The sequence below is a fragment of the Cheilinus undulatus genome, linkage group 2 (genome assembly GCF_018320785.1).
Source record: "Cheilinus undulatus linkage group 2, ASM1832078v1, whole genome shotgun sequence".
Classification (NCBI taxonomy): Eukaryota; Metazoa; Chordata; class Actinopteri; order Labriformes; family Labridae; genus Cheilinus; species Cheilinus undulatus.
The window spans coordinates 26,203,749-26,221,804 of NC_054866.1; the positions used below are offsets into that span (position 1 = coordinate 26,203,749).

Here is an 18,056-nt window from a genome sequence, read left to right on the forward strand (position 1 = left end):
AGGTGATTACTGATGGGAGTAATTCTTCTAGCTCTGATCAACTGGATCCTGACAGTTCAGTAAAGATCAGACATTTAGTAAACTTGACTTGTAGTTTGATGCAAGGATTTAAGACTCACTGCCAAAAAAAAAAGAGTCAAAAGAAAGCTAGAAAACGTCATGAGCAGTTCACGTACCTTGGCATTGTTATCCATCGATCAGATGACTGTAAGGATGAGATAAACTGCAGACTTGGCCTCACGCATGGGGCGATGGCTTCACTGATCAGAAACTTTCGGTCCTTGTCACTTCTGGCTTACAATACAGTTGAGAAGCGTAAGTGGCTGATGGCCAGAGGCACCAACTGGATTCCTTTGTGACAACTTCTCTTTGGCACATCCTTGGGTATCATTGGTAAGACCGTGCGTCTGATGTTGACGTGCCCTGGTGCCCGTGACCTGGTGTGCTTGTCGGGGTCTGATCCAGCTCATTGCACACAGGGTGTCCAGGACCCAGTGGGCTGGTCCAGACTGAGGATGACCTCGTAGTTATGGAGGGGGCAGCTGGGAGGATACCTGGACAGATGACAGATGGTGTTTGGGCTTGGCGCTGGCCAGGAGGATGGCCATCAGGAGGCCAGAGCAGTACAAGGTTAAGGTTGATGTAGCAAAGTGCTAAACCAGCTTATGCTCCATTACCTGATCTGGCTATGTTTGTATTAAATGTACAGGCAGAGCAAGGTCATGGGTCTGTACAAAGGCATTGGTACAAGTCAAAACCCAAAAACAGACAACCAGATTGCTTATGGAAAACCGAAGGGCAGAAATTTAGATGGAGACTTTCTCTGACAAGGAGTGGTATCAATGAAATTACTTCTTTGGATCAGTCCATACATGTATGAGGATCCCTGACTCATTTACATTTCCTGTTTTCTCTTCATGTCTGCTATTTTTTATGTCCTGTGTGTGTGTTTTCTCCTGGAGTGTAGTGTGTCATCAAACGTTGCCACTGATCAAGCCCTCTACAAACATGGTACAAGTGTCTGTTTACCAAGCGTGGCGATGTGTTCAGACTCATCAACAGTTTTTTAAAAGTGTTTCCACAGTTTCTGAAGACTGTCTGTGCTCCCCACCTGTAATACAATCAGGACTATCTGTGAAAGTTAGAGGACAATGAAATGACAATGAGAAGAGAATCACTGCAGCTGGAATAATGCGAGCTTCACATGTGGATCGCATTACTTTTTCATCTTAATAGAGAACTGGCTTTATTGGTGACACTTCTAGATAGGAGTTTAATGGAGCCATCAACTCTCTCTCCAGTTCCAGTAACTTTAAGAGATAGACTGATGGTATTCATTTGTTTGATTTCTGACTAATCATCATGACAAAGAAGTTCAGTCAGCCCTGTCAGGTCCTTTTAGTAATTTATATCCAAGATTGGACAAAGAGGGTCATTAACCCTGAAAATGAGGTGCAAGCACAGTACCTATATCAGCCTTAGCTAAAGCTAACAAAGCAAACGTGAGCCATGGTTTAACTGAATATAACTAAAACGGGTCTGTTTAATTTAGTCCCAAATTAGATATGTATTAATGAAATGTTTCTTAGTCTGTTTGCAATGTGGTTATTTTAATAATGTAACTGTCAGACTTTGTTTATGATTAAAGTTTGGTTAAAAAATATCCAAAACTGGAAATGCACTGTATTGGCAAATTACAGCTCTTTCTTTCTGAGATATACGGCATCTCCATAAACAGTCTGAGAAGGTGGTCGTCAGAGATGTACAGTCTGACGTAAGCTTACATTCAAACTGAGGGGAAATTACTTAAAAGTTTTCTAAACCAAAAAAAAAAAAAAAAAAAAAAAATCCTCAGAGATTTCAAGTATATCCACAATGAAAATCCTGAAAGTGCTTCATAGACTTTATAGTCTCTTTGACCATTTTTTTTTTTGAAACAGCTCCTTTTCAGTCTCACCCGCTGACTGCCTTAAACTATCATAAACACCTTTCTGTAAGACAAACCTGTAACCTGCCTGACTGCCAACATACATGGCTTCAGAAGTTGTCAATGTAAGCAGTGTTGTCCATTTGAGTTACAGAGCTTTTTATTTTGTGGCTATATGTGAGAAACAGTCTGCATTAACAGTAAAAATACAGCCAAGTTCAGACATTAGTAATGCATATGCCAACAAAATCTTTGATATGGGGCACAAACTCCTACAAGAGAGCCACTGACACTTTCCAGAGAACTAAACAGCTCTTCAAAGCAGGGGTTGGCTCTTTATTCACTCTGCAGCTCACTCTGGACAATAAGAAAACAGGTAAACAAGACAAAGCACTCAGCCTCCCTACAGCTCACCTTGGATTCAATGACCTGTGCAACCTACTCATAATCTAAGGACACCAGCTCCTTCATCATGTGGTTTCTGAGCCTGAAGAACAGAGCATGAACACTTGAGATGGAGATTTACTGCCCAAGCTGAAAACTGTTGAAGTTGTTATCCAAAATTATATCAATGCCTTCTGCTGGTACACATATTAAATGCTAATGATGGTTTATTCTTCAAATCTCAGTTCCACAAATGAGGATTTACACAGTATACGGCCTCCCAGAAAATCACGGATGGCCCACAGAGCAAAGCAGTTGGAAGCTCTCCTCACCATATCTCAAGTGGAATCTTAGTGTCACAACTAAGACATAACCTTAGCTTCACATGTGTATCGTTAATTATTGATGGGCTATTGTCTCTTTATGCCTTTATATTTCATTGTAAATGGAGCCTTTCCATATGTCTCTGGTTCCAATAACTTTAATAGATAGACTGATGGAGTCACCCATTTTATTCTGACGGACTAGATCAAAACACAAAAGAAGTTCACTTCAGTTCACTCTTATTTTATCTAAGACAGGATTCTTTACCGACTCTCAGGGACACAGGATTAAAGAATCACTGACAAAGACCAACAGTTTCATACTGTGTCTGTTTCCGGCACTTACAATGTAGAGAAAGCAATATTTGAACAAAGCATTCACATTTTACTGTGACTATGCTTACAACTTACTGTGCTTCATGCTTTCAAATGAAGCATATAGCAAAGGGGATAGAGTCTTAGTGCTTGTCAAAGGTAGCCTGTAAAGGGATCTGTGGGATACCAGTCACCTTACAAACTATGGTAAGTTGATTGACAATAGATTTGAATAGTTTGCTTTTAAATGCTAAAATTTTGAATTACAAATTGGATAAAAGGTACAACTTTATTATTATCTGCATGACATTTATGATATTAGAGTAGCATAGTTAAGTGGTTGTTGTGACCAAAGGCAGAGAGGCTCCAATGGTCTTCTTATCTTAATAATGACCCTGATAAAAAAAAAAAAAGTAATATTTTCAAAACATAACACAGTCGAGAAAATGATTGTGTTTGGCAACTTTCAAGGTTTTAAAAGCATATTATGGCCTTGTTGGCAGACATCTTATCTAGCATAGAAGCTAGGAAAAGAAAGCATTCAGTCAGTTGATGATAAACAGACAAAGAGAGATGAAGTCTGAAGAACAGGACTGTTAAGCTAAATTAATTGATGACATGTTTAACTCCTTTCTGGGAGCAGGACTGCCTGACCCATCATCTTTATCTGTTACATAAAATGAGGTGTTACTCAGAAGCCCATGGCCACATGGAAGATAGAGATAAAAACTAAAAGCTCTGTTTACCATATGTTCAAACAACAATGGTGAACAGACTTCCAGCTCAACTGTATAAACCTTCAAGCCAAAAGAGAAACAGCCAGAGAGAGAAAGGAATTACAGTTCTCTGAAGGAAGTTGGATCTTAGTATTTTGTAAGCAATTTAAAGCTTCTGTGAAACAGACCCTAAATAATCCTAATACTATTATTTGAGCAATAACAGCAAAAAAGTCACCAGATTAAGATAGTTTATTATTCAATGTATTTCTTTTAATCTTATTTTGAAATTGCTACAGCTGGGTTGTCAGATGAAGTGCTTTACAGATTTGTTTTATTTATTTTATTTTTCAGGTTTGGCTTTAACTACAGGGAAACCAAGTGCACAAAGGCCTAGGGCTCAGTTTCCCAAACATTTTTGCTTGTCTACAGGTTTAACTATAATATTAAAATTTGACAAGCACCTTTCTAGTCTTCCATCTACTAAAGTGCTTTTTGAATCACAGGTAAGACTTATCCATTCACACACTGATGACAGAGGATGCTAAAGTGCCCATAACTCATCAACATGTGACTGCAGGTGCCTTAGATTGAACCACCAACCTTCTGGTAAAGAGACGACCTACTTTACCACTTTTTGTTTAGTATAAGGTGGAAATCCAAAGGTACTTTAGCTTCAACAATCTCAACTGAGTCTGAAAGTGAAATATCACTACTAGAGAACCAAAATTGCTACAATAATGATATTATCAATACGATAATAATTTGCATGTACAAATTAAAGTTGCAGGGTATTTATGTGTTGCACTTCCAAACCGTACAATATATTGAGGCTCATTTGAGGAGGAGAAATGCTCCTCTGGGATCTGTGCCCCACCAAATACCTTTCTTTTGGTTTTTCAGTCACACACTCAGACAGTGTTTTTACTGAGCAAGTGTACCACTCAGGCACCAAGATGTCTATATATGGTGTTTAAAGGGCAGAGAGGAATAATGACATAATCTTGGCCTCCTTCAATCAAAGTTGTTCTTGGCAAAGTTGCAGTTAAGTTTTACCTCTGCACTTCACCTTAACAGTCAAAAAGGAGAAGACTTGAAGAAAAAAAATCAAAGAGATAGGTCAGGAGAGGGGCCTTGAAGGAATACTGGGGACAGAAGGAGAGGGAGAGGGGATGAGAAGTGGGAGGAGGGTGCTGCTTGTGTTCCTACAGGACACAGGGCTAGTAGCAATAATATGACCTGAGGAAGGTGACATGATGTTGCACACTCTTGTACAGGTGCAATATATAAGAAGACAAGAACAAGAAACAAGAGAAGAAGAAGAACACCTTAACAGTACCTCCGTCACTGGTGTAAGAGTCTGAAGGTTTTTTTCAAGATAAGTCAGATTTGACAGAGAGATTTAATAACATACAGTATAAATACTCAGTGTAGTGTAGTCAGTATTTTGTTTGTTTGACTCAGCAGCACACACTAGTTTTAGTTGCCATATCTAACATTTAATTAAACAAACTAACTCAGTGCTTTCAAATGCATAAAGTAATACACTATATGGACAAAAGTCTTTGGCTGCTTTGCCATTGCACAGACAGTGACTACAATTACATTGTATTAAAATACATGTACTTTGTCTCACCCAAACTGTTGCCACAAAGTTGGAAACATAGCATTGTCCAAAATGTCTTTGTATGATGAAGAATTAAAATTGCCGTTCACTGAAGATAAGAGATCTAGCCAAAACCCTGAAAAACAGCCCCACACCATTATCCCTTCTCCACCAAACTTCCCAGTTGGCACAATGCAGTCAGGTAGGCAATGTTCTCCTGGCATCTGTCAGACCCAGAATCACCCATCTGAGTCTAAAGCCCAGTTCAGACCAAAGATTCATGACCAGACGGTTTTAGAATGTCACTGGTGAGAGTTGCAACAGGCCATTGAAGCTAGAAGCCATCTGATGTAGCTGCCAGCAATACAGCAAGTCAAGTCGCAGACAGCTGGATTGGGGGGAGGCACGTCACTTGTGCCATAAGCCAGTCAGGGCTTTGAAGCCCAGAGAGATGAAGATATACTGATTAATTTGTTTGAGGAACAGCCTTGTCTTTATGACACAGGCATTAAAAGTTACTCAAACAAATCAAACAATCAGGCAATTTCCAACATCACAACGCTGCTTGGTGGTTGTGGTATTTATTATTTCTTTTCTCTTTAGTTACTGTTTCTGGCAGTTTTTTTTTTTTTTGACTAGCCAAAGCAAGCAGACCTATTGACATAGCTTCAAAACATGTATCAGCTGGGTTTAGGATTGAATTTCATGTACTACAATGTTATATCCTGACTTGTTGAGATGAAACAGAATAATTACGCCAGTAAGACACAATCGCATGAGTTTTCATTTTTCAGTAATTAACCTTCCCAATGGCCTGATTTTGACTACAGCAGATATATCAGGCTTAATTTGATTAGTTAAATCAAACAAGAGCCTGATAAAATTTTAATGTCACTTGTTAATGACCAACATAGGCCCTACCTTTTTTTTAATATCATTTCATTGCAAAAAAAGAAAAAAGTCCACTCTCTGCAGACACAGTTTAATGGCTGCTGCAGGTTCCTGCCTTCTGGGAGTGCTGGGGAGAAGACCACCTACCAGGAATGGATACTGAAAAGACTCAGTTTCCTTAAGCCTCACATTACAAAGCTGTCGAATATGGATCAACAGGTATAGTGGGTGTTTTATTAAAAGAATTTACAAAAGTGTGATCTGTTTAAAAAAGTTTAATATGTAATTAGCTATAAATATAATTAGTTTGTAAACTAGTAATCAAACTATTAAATATGCTTTTTACCTCCACCAAGGAGGTTATGTGATCGGGTGGTTTTGTTCGTTTGTTCGTTTGTTAGCTACTATTATATCATACATATATATATATATTATACTATACTATTATATAGTTAACTACTATAACTCAAAAAGTTGTGAACGGATTTTCATGAATTTTCAGGAAATGTCAGAAATGGCATAAGGAAGAACTGATTAGATTTTGGGAGGGATCTGGATCACCATCTGGATCCAGGAATTTTTAAAAGGATTCTTTACTATTGGGAGATGGGGCTAATGACAGAGGTCTGCACTGTTACCTCTTTACACCAGGAGATGGCAGACATGAGTAACTTCAATCCCAGCAGCATTTTTTGGTGTGTTTCTATTCAAAGTTTTGGAGTTCAGAGAGTTTGGAAGACGCACGCCTGGTCAAGGAGACAAGTCAGAGCATAACAGAGAGAAAGACAGCGAATTGTAGTGAGAATACTCACAATGCTCGAAGGAAAAGAGGAATATTCACCCTCTGCCATGACTTTCAGTCGTCCAGTGACACCATGGGTGAGACTGTCAGTGTATCTGTTGGCATCAGCAGGCAACGCTTCCACCACGACATTCCACACTTAAAGCTTACCTTTAAGTATTCATCCTTCAGCACACTTTACAATGCACTGCAGTTTTCAGGTTTATTACCGTGACAGTGGAGTGACCAGTATGAAAGAGGTAGGCTAGGCTCTTGAAACTGAACTTATAACTAGAACAGCTAACCATTGTCATCAAACTCAAAAAAATGTATATATCATTCAGATGTGAGAGCCTAATTCAAAATAATTTTGCCAAAATGCAAATGTGTCAATACAATGTTTGATTAATTTGATATCAGTGTTATGTTTTTGGTGGATCTGCCGTTTCACCTTTAATGTATGGAAATGCATCTAAGGCAGACCATGTCATCCAAAGTTTGTGAAATAGGCTAGAATTGGATAAGCAACGTCATGTTTGTAGACCATTGCAAGTAGTTTCAAGTTTCAACTCGTCTTATTGCGAATCTTTGTTCTGAATTTGGCTTAAGACACAGTCCAGTGTCAGTGTGCTGTACAGTTTATGTTCTTACAATACTGCCAGTGGAAGTTTAGAAATTTTCATCTATGGAATAGGCAGAGTGTTGGTGACTTATATGCACTGTACGCCTTAGCAGACATTGACCCTGCTTAGTGATATCACATTGTCTGTTGCTTGGTGGCTGAGTTGCTCCTAAACGCTTCCACTTTCTAATAAAACCACTTACAGTTGACTATGGAACATCAAGCAGGGATGAAATTTCACAAATTTTCGTCTTGCAAAGGTGGTGACCATCAAACTACCACGCAAACTAGTCACAGAGCTTTTTTAGAATGACCCATGTAATATCACAAATGTTTGCAAATGTGGACTTCATGGCTAGGAGCTTGATACTATACACCTGTTGCAATTCAATAGTTAACAAGTGTGGTCAAATATTTTTCTCCATTGTCTATGTAGTGTTTATATATATATATATATATATATATATATATATATATATATAAACAGTGTTTAACAAATTTATTAGACCACCTGTCATATTTGTCTCAGAGACCATCCAGCATCATGAAGTGCTTTAATGCGGACTCTTTCATTTTCAGTGAGCTCTCCATGTTTAACCATTTTGAACAGGAATGAGGGATTTCAAACTGAATTCACCCAAATTTGAGCCGGCTCACTGGGCTTCTCTGAGAAGTCAGAAATTAATCAAGCGTAACATTCAACCACTAAAACTCATTTTTCTGTTCAGGAATGCAAGTAAATAACTAGAATTTGACATATCAATCAAGAAATATTAATGTGCTTTACTATTTTTTCAGTTTTTTAGTAAATCAGTAAATTTGAAAATTCATGGATAACAATAATAATTATATTTTAGCATTAAAAATATCATTTTGGTTAAAGAGCTCCTACATATTGGTGTATTAACCATTGCAGAAACATAAAAAATGATTTTGGTAATTACTAATGGTGTTAATTTAGGGCAGCTGTGGCATAAATCTTACTTTGGTTAGGGTTAGGGTGGTCTAATAAATTTGTTAAGCACTGTATATATCTATAAACTCATCACAAAAATAAAAGAGAAGATTTGTCATGTTTTTCATGGGTGCAAAACAAATACTCAGCTCTGCTGCTCATCCCCCAAATGCATGATCCTTACAAATGTGGCACCATTTAAAAGGGAAATAAACAGGCTTTCCGGCTCCATAGCGCCACTTGCCTTTTATATTGACTGTTGACGGGTCTGATCACATATCCTAAAGGTCTGTTTACTCCCTCTCCCATCCCCACCAAGCTCCTGCTTGAAAGTGAAAGTATATGGAGAAAACAAACCGGACGCACTAAAATGATCAACTGGGACTGTAAATAAATGCCAAATTTAAAAAAAGTCAATCAAGATGCTGTCAAAGACTCTGCAGTCCCTATAGGAGACGGTCTGATGCTAGAGTGAAGCAGTGAATGAGCTCTGTAGAGTACCATAATATAAGCTAAAAAGCATTATTACACTGTGGGTCTCTTTTATTTAGGAAGAAAAAACGATTTGAGATTAAATCTGTAGCTCTTCTATGATCTGAAGAATGAAAAGATGGTTACACCTGAAAAGTTCTCCATTGAGACTTCTTTTACTTTGTGTTTGTTCGTGAGTTTTGAAAAGCAGTTTCAAATTTGTGTATATTGACATCATTTCAGTAAATCTACTGGACTGATGATTTTTTACTGTCAGCATTTATTTAACATTTGGGCATTTTTTAGTTTGAAAATAAAAAGATGATAAATAATAGCAGACATTTTTTAAGTAATTACTTGCTTTTTCTCTTGAGTAGGGCAGATGTGTCCACCTTACTCACCTCTGACCAAATCAGAACAGTGAGACACCATTAGATGTGTCTGTGCCACTGCTGAGCTCTCAGAGGAGACTTGACTTCTTCCAGTGATCTGTAGGGTAATTCTGTAACTGTATTTGTTCTCTTTTGTATCATCCTGTTGTGAGTCCTCTTGATGTAAAGGGATATTTGTGTGAGCCTTTATTTCCCTCATGTGAGGCTGAAATTCTCTGCTTTAGTGTGAAGGATTAGGAATGATCTTTAAGTGATTTAAACTTGACTGACCATGTTCTTTATGTCCATGTGTGATGATGAGTTTGGTTGTTCTGTCAAGCTGCTGAGAACAGAGGAATTACCTTCTAGAAGTTTGAAGTTAGACACTACATTGTGGTATTATTCAAAAATCTTACATCAAGGTCATATCTCCATCTGTTGTCCATGTTGGGCTTGAGTTTACCATGTTATGCTCTCAGCAGATTTTTGGAGCATTCAGTATTTTTGTGCTTAGAGAATTATTTTGGACATTATCTTTTGTTGTTTTAGGTTGTTGACATGAACAAACATTAGCATAAAAAAAGCATTTTTGTCCACTTGTGTTGATAAGGGTATTTAAATTTTGAGAAATGGTACTGTAAGGTACATTTAGAACAGATAAAAAAAAGTGTGATTAATTTGCAATCAATCGCAATTTAACTATGAAATTTGTGAGATTAGTTGGGACAGCGTTAATTCCGTCGACTAAAACCAAGATTAGAAATGTTTGTCAAAAGCCTTTTTTCCATTACAAAAACTAGACTAAAACTAACAAAAATACATCTGTGATTACTAAAACTAAAAGTTAAGTTTTTGTCAAGATGACTTAAACTAGACTAAAATGTAATGTAGTTTTCGTCAGACATTCAAAATCTGTGATATTTCTCCACTGTGGATAAACCTGTCAAAAAACAATGCATCGGCTATAGCTCTTCTGGTAGAAAGCATGGACCCCGGGTTTGGCAGGGTGTGTAGAACACACTACCATAATTTGATACCAGATTTAGGCAAGAAAATAAATGTTTGGACTAAAAGTAAATACTAAAATGTGAGGAATTTTCATAAACTAAAAATAAAAAGGATGGAAATGACTAAAATGTGACTTAAACTAAAATGCATTTCATTTAAAGACTAAAACTAAGACTCAAATTAAAAATAGCTGCCAAAATTAACACTGAATCATGATTGTTTATTTACTTTGCTATACAGCACACAATTAATCACCAAAGATACAAAGACAGGAAAAACTTTCTTTTGACTATTTCAGTGAGAATAAGAATTGAAATACACAGAGACTCATTGTGATTGGTTAACTTGATAGCACAGATCTTTGTGTGTGCTTGCGTGTGTGTTTGTCTGTTGTTTCCCGTAAGGGATGAATCACTGACTCAGATGTTTAGTCATTTTAAAGACTGGCACATTTTACAAGCTGACTTGAAACACTGTCTGCAGAATACGGTCTAAGATGTTACATGTCTGATCATGTCAGCAGATCTGATCTCCTCACTGCTCTCCAGACATTTCCACAGTAAACAACCACACAAAACTGTAGGAATATGTTCTAAAATGCAAAACAACAAATCAGCGTCAGCACTCATCTTGATTGCTTGTGCCAAACTCCTGTCTTGTTAAGACACTTTTATATTTTGATCACAGAAAGTTAGAGCCTAAAATTACAAATGATTAAATTGATTGTTATATACTTGTAAACTGAAGTGGCTTTGCTAGGACTGTAACCACTTACACATGACTCGTGGCTAATTAAACACACGGGATCCATTGTAAAGAAGAAAACTGTTGCTGACTGGACTGGATGTCTGAAGCAAACTATAAATAACATCGTCTCCCTTGGCTTTTCAGATGATAGTTGTAGAGATAGCTTATTTCTAAAAGAATCCACTGTGCCATTAACTATATTAATTTCTTAGAACAGTGGTGTATCATAATGTTGCATAACCTGATAGTGTCCTTCATGTATTTACTCTGTGGAGCTACTGGCTGATTGTTTCTATCTGAGAGCGCAGACTGATAAAATATCTGTCAGTCCATCTGTCAGACAGCCAAATGGGAGTCACTCTGATCTGAGAGGTGTCAGGCCAATAATGAGACACAGATGGTAGTGGTATGTCTACACACACACTATTCACACTACACTTACTACACACTGCCTGTCCATTACCATCCAACACACTTGGACTGTGACTTTAATCAAAGTTAAAAGAAAATAACCAGTTTTATTTAAACCTTCACAGTCACTCATAAACTAAAACAATTCTAACATTTAAAATTGAGTTGAAGCACGAAGACTGCTCAATTATGTCCATACTCATAAAGTTTTTGCTGTCACTTTCTCCTCCTGCTTCTCTGATCAGCTGGTCATGAGTTTTAGTTATTAACCAATGAGATTTCTCCACTACCTCTTTCAACCAATAATCATGCTGCAGTCAGAATTTTAAATGCCCACCTTCCTCTGTCAGGTTGGCATCGCAGTTCCTCCCCCACCCCAGCAACCTCCAGTTATGTCACCAGGTCCAGCTCTTCATTGTCCAGCCTTATTGCATCTTGCACCACCAGTGTTTATGCTCCACAGAGGGATTCCTATGCTGCAGTCAGCCTCAATAATGATCCCAACAAAAGATTTGACATCAGGGCTTGAACACTATAAGCATCTTTTTCAGATATCATTTTTCTTTCTGATCTCTTTTGTTCTCCTCCAAAACACTCAAGGAATTATTCGGTGGTCTCTATATTTTTTCATTATATTTGTCTGCTGTTTGGTGCTATTGCATGGCAAGTGGAGTTTAGATGTTTTCTCTTTGTCATGACAGATAGAGCAGAGAAAAGGCTAATATCAAACCATACAAGAGCATACAAATTCCTCAAAACTAGGCCAAAGACCTGAAATGATAAATGTCGTAGTATTTTCAAGACATGCAATTTTGTTTTTAATCAGCATTAGTGTCATACAGTGTTGTTTAAATCACTGATTCTAGCTACTAAATGAATTACAATGGTCCTGCTCCAAAACTTGTTGCCTTAAAATAAGATTAAGAAATGTTAGCTTGTTCTGAATCTTCAAATAAGATTTGGATTTTTGCCTGGAGAGTCCATTGGTCTCTACTTCCAGCACACGTCCTGATTCATCTGACCACACGCACACCCCCACACACACGTATACATAACATCAGGCAAACACACAGCAGAGAGAGGGAGTGTGTCTGGAAGCGGCAGAGACGGAGAGGAGAGGAGGTCTGGGAATGCTGACGAGCGGAGGGTAAACTGAGGGGGGAGGAGAGGTGGAAAGTTGCAACTTCAGGGCAATATGGACCGCATGCTTTGGGAAAGAATGCATGTGTCTTTGTAGGAGAGTGAAAGAGCAAATGAAAAAGGAGTGGGAGGAAAGAAGTGAGGAGGGAGGGATCTAAGCCGAAGCTGCAGCGTGGCTTTGGGTCTGAATGAAAGAACCTCTCTCTCGCTCCCACCCTGTGCTGCGGTCTGTATGTATGGCTGGTGTCTGCTACAGCAAGTGAGCACATGTCCAGAGCAAACACAGCGTCGTGTTGCCACTGACTTCGAGCTGGAAGTAAATATTTTGCAGAAAAGTCTGACTTTAAATTCTCTAATGTCTTTTGGATTTCATGTGTCTTTCTAAGAATCTGGAATACTCCTCAGAATTGGGACTGCCTTTTTTTAAAGAAAAAGCCTCTGGTGAAAACTGACTTTAAAGAAAATGTCATGTGAAGAATATTAAGTTTTAGCAACTTGAAGGTTGAGAAATTGTGCCTCTTTCAGTGACTTGTCTTAAGGAGTTTTTCTGAGTGACAAGGACTGAACCTCTCCACATCAACAGGACTTTGGGACATTAGTTCAGTCTTTCTGTCACAACGTGGACGGCTGCACTTCAGATCTCCTCATCATCAAGAGATCTTGCTGCTCTGGATCCGTTTGACCTTATTTTACCTCGCGCAGGGTAACTTTGTGAATTCCTGACTGCTCTGTTGTTCTCTGCAGGTAGAAGTGATGCTAGGCAGGTGTGTTTGATACACACTATCACACTTCTACACACTCACATATGGCTGCATAGGGGACAGGGACAAACGAGGGAAGCCAAAACTCCATTTAGATTTTAAATCTGCATTGATTTCCTACTTAAGTAGCACTTAAAGTCAGCATCTTCACACCATGACCCCACTGACCTGCAATATCCTCCCTCACCTCCTTCCCCTCATCTTGCTGTTACTCCTCCAAGCCTGGGGAGGGGGCTGTCACCCCCAGTGTTTGGACTACAAGCCTCCGTTTGAGCCCCGACAGCCGCTTGTCTTCTGTAAAGAATATTCCAAGTTTGGATGCTGTGATATGGAGAAAGATGAAGAGATATCTTTCAGATTTTACAACATCATGGCAAACTTCGACCATTCAGGCTACATGACTTGTGGCAAGTATCTGCGTAGCATCCTCTGCCAGGTAAGGAAAACTGAATTATTCTAATTATCATAACATTTGATTATATTGCATAACCCTTTTCTTCCTGAGCATCCTGACATGGAAGAGCATATTGTGTCAACTGCAGATGTAGTAACCTGTACCAATACAGGAGCTCTGGAAATTACCACCTGCTATATAAGGAAATAAGAGACATACAGTCCTCTTTTCTATTAGTGACTGATGCATTGAGGAAAATTTGAATGTCAGTCATGCATGCTGCAAATATGGCTGAAGGTTTATTTGCACCTTCAGCTCAAGAACATGTTGGATACTATTTTAATGAAAAAAAAGTCTTAAGATTGGCACAGTCTTTATATTTGGGGCATTTTTCACCTTTATGGTTAATAATGATCCAACATATTTCTTATGTCACCAAAGGCTCCTGAAAGACCCTAAATTTCATTTTTCTCTCTCACTTCATACAAACCTGTGGTTTGGTTTGTCAGTGAAAGCTGATCCTTACAAAGTGCACCAACCAACACAACATGTGGTTTAATGGCTACGTGGGGGTGCTGACATCTGTTAGACAGCGTTTACTCATGCTTAGAGAGCTAAACCACAGGCTTACTAGTGGACCTGTGTGATTTGATAAGTTAGCCTCTAATTGGACTTTGTTAAGCTAAACAAGCACAATAATGGGGTGCATGAACTGAAGACTAGAGAACACATTGTAACCATTTCATCACAATTTCAGTGATTTTTAAATATTCAGATTCCTCTATTTTTAGTCATTCATTGAACCTTTATTTAGACAGATAATCTCACTGAGATACAAAGGTTTCATTGTCAATAGTGTCTTGTTTGGGTCAGACATCCAAACTAAGCTTCACAATACATTAAGAACACACTCACACTAGGTAATATGTACCTGTGAACACGTTTGATCCACAAAGTCTAGTTTGTTTGACTAAAGTGGGTGTACTGTGCTGAGCTGAAGCACATTGCACACTTCCTTGGCCCTGGCATAGTTTGAAGAGGTGTGCTTCAGCTTGATGGTTAATCCTGCAGAAGCACCAGCAGCTACGCACAGAGTGAACTTGATGTTTAATCAATTTTGACTTTCTTTGACTTTTTCTTGACAATCATTTCAAACAATGATTAAGTGTAAATGTGCTGTATCTATGGAAGAGGATAAGAGCCAGAAGTGAAGGAAAACAAATGCTGTGCACTTTGAGAAAAAAGTCAACATTTTGGAGAGGCTTCTGTTGCAGACCTCTATGTTGGGCTGTTTTGGGCTCATCTGCTGCAACCCCCTACAATAGGGCAACCTCGACCATTGGACGGGAAGTAACATGCTAAGCCTTGTTGGGGTTTTCCTTAGTTTGCAGTGTTATTTTTAATTTCATGCCCCTTACTCTTCCCCTTAACTTTAGTGTTCAGGTACCTAACTCTAACCCCCCTCAGGTTTTCCTTAGTTTGTGATGTTAAATTCGAATTCAGCCCCCTCAGTAAAGTTTTAGATTTTTATTCATTAAATTCTGCTTTTGTGAAAAACAGCCACTTACAGTAACCTCTGACGGTGAGCGGAAGATATACATCATTCAGGTAATGCAAGTCACTTCCCGCCCCACGGCCAAGGTTGCCTCATTGCAGAGGTCTGTAGCTGAAAGCACCACCATAGAGGTCTGCAACCAGTTTGAAATCTGAGAAAATAATATAAATGTTGAGAATAAAGTATAAATTTTGAGAGTAAAGTTGAAATACAATTTTGAGAAAAAGTATACATTTTGAGACCAGAGCCAAAGCGTATTACTTAAAAAAAGAAGATCTTAGACACAATTTATGAGCTAATAGAGAAGGAACGTCTTTGTGGTTAAATCCACATCCTAAGTTTAGTTTCACATGTTCGTTGATACAAGGCACTATGTAGAGGCAGTTAAGATTAAAGTCTTAAATAGGCTTCTATTCACACAGGATTGGTATTACCTGTTGATTTCAATTTTTAAATTACCCTGTGAAAGCAGTGTTTGGTGTGATGCATTTGCGCAGGATAGTCAATTTAATAAATTTAGGGACATTTCTGAAGGGAAGCATGAAAACACATTGATTTTTTATTTCTAAATTCCATGCAAAAATGCCATGTAGTGCCAATTGTGTTTTGCAAGTGCCATTGTCTACAAGTATCCTACACATTCTGTTAATTTGAATAGATGTGTGCCGAAATTCCTTTTTTTGTTTTTTTATTTTTTTACATTTTATAATTAGCAGCATGTTGTCCATTATCAGTCTCCCCTTGCTCTCACATTACGCATCCCTTCTTGTCACCTGTGTATCGCTACAGTTTCACGATCAGAAAGGAAGAGGAAAAGAAGGATAAGCACTTTTTTGTCCCTCCTGTTAATTTATTAGAGAATGAGAATGAGATGTCTCATGCTGAATAATGGCCTTTTCTGTCATTTCTGCAATTGATAAAATATTGGCATAAAAAGTTAGAAAAATTACACTTTGCCACATTTTGTCAGAATGTGATGGCACCACATCGCATTTTTGTATGGAATTTAGAAAGAAAAAATCACTTTGTTTTTCATTGTTGCATTCATGCAGAACCACCATGTCTGCCTTCAGAAATGCCAGTAAATTTGTTTTCATTGGCTTTTTTATTCCTTGAGCAATGTCAGTGCAGAGAGGGGACAATTATACCTCAGGTTGTATGTGGCAACTGGCCCTTGTGTGAATGCGTTCTTACTGTATATCTTATATTGATGTTTCCACACAAATACAAAAATAGCTTTAAATCTCTCATCACATCACCAGAAAAGTGTGTAGTGTGTTGGAAAACTTAATTTCAAGACAATAAAAAGTTTAAAACTTTTAAGTGATTTCAGAATTTCTATAAAGAATTATGATTAACCTCCTTTTTTGTCACATTTTGGAATTCCACTTTTTTCCATTTAAAACTTGTTTAAATTTTGAGTCTTTTACTGCCTTAAACGATCTATTATTGATTTCCTGTTTGGATACAGTACTGCTTCTATTTTGAAAGAAAACAAGAAACTTTAGGTCAAAGATTATGGCATTAACTTAATCATGGAAAAATGAACTTGTTATGGATTAAAGAATAGATAAGGAAACCGTAAAAAGGGAAATGTGTGATACTGTAAGTCAAGATGCCGTTGACTTCTCACTTTAATTAATTTTTTATTTTTTATTTTTGGGCATTTTTGTGCCTTTATTAGATAGGGGAGGACAGCAGATAGAGTTGGAAACAGGGTCAAGAGTGGGGGAGAGACATGCGGTAAAGGGCCTCAGGCCGGATTCGAAACCGGGCCGCCTGCGTACATGGGGAGTGCCTTTAACCACTAGGCCACCTGCTCCCCTAATGACTTTTTTTTAAGGTGAAATGAGACATTAGGGAGCAGTAGTGACTTAATTTACACCTCTGTTGCTGCAGAGAGGCGTTGCAGTGTCTTAACCAAAGTGTGCTGAAAATGATAAAGCATGCCATTGATGCAATTGAAGACATTAATGCACAAAATAGAAACCTTAATCGCATCACTATTAATGCTTTTTTTGCTGACAGCCCTACTTAATTGATCCAAATCCTGTGGAAATCTACATAACTGTAGAAAAAAGCGTTAGTTGTAAATTTAGTTTAAAAGAAACAATCTTAAGTAAAGTCTGAGAAGAACAATAAAATTAACTTAGTTCTCTATATTTCTTTTTTTCTTTTCTTTTTTTTTTTTTAGCATTTCTTTCCTGTGCTAAGTAGACCTGACAAAACTCACTGAAGTTTAGTTTTGATGGGAAAACTGGTTAATGGTTATTTCCTTGAATGCCTGCTTCTATTTCAGTGTCACTGTTTTTAAGTGTATTTACAGACCTTACTAATCTTAGATTCCAAGCAGAACCAAACTCGTCCACAGGCAGCATGAGGCTTGAGGCCAGGCCCACATACTGATTGCTTAATTAGGTGCTGACTTTGCAGCAAAGACACTCACTTTGTGCAGAGTTTAAGTGAGGCGTTGCACCATTTTGTCCTGGCTCGTATGCTTGAGAAAAAATACTTTACTCTGCCGCAGCCAAAACTAACAGGCTTTAGGCAGTTCAGTCTTTGAACTGCAGAACAATTGAAAGGAGTGACTGTAAGACATCATTTCACTTTAATGTATGACCAATCTTATGACTCTGACGAATGTTCTCACTGGTAAAACATAGGTTTCTATGATGCTG

The 18,056-nt window shown here is 38.1% G+C and overlaps 1 protein-coding gene across 1 annotated transcript in view; it reads left to right on the forward strand.

Moving 5' to 3' along the window:
• The first annotated feature begins 13,583 nt into the window (after positions 1-13,583).
• The window catches only part of si:ch211-136a13.1 (HHIP-like protein 1), a 28,293-nt gene continuing 23,820 nt past the window's right edge, over positions 13,584-18,056 (forward strand). The window contains exon 1 of the mRNA XM_041810829.1: positions 13,584-13,865. Within this exon, the coding sequence (XP_041666763.1) occupies positions 13,584-13,865 (282 nt within the window). The remainder of the gene's footprint in view (positions 13,866-18,056) is intronic.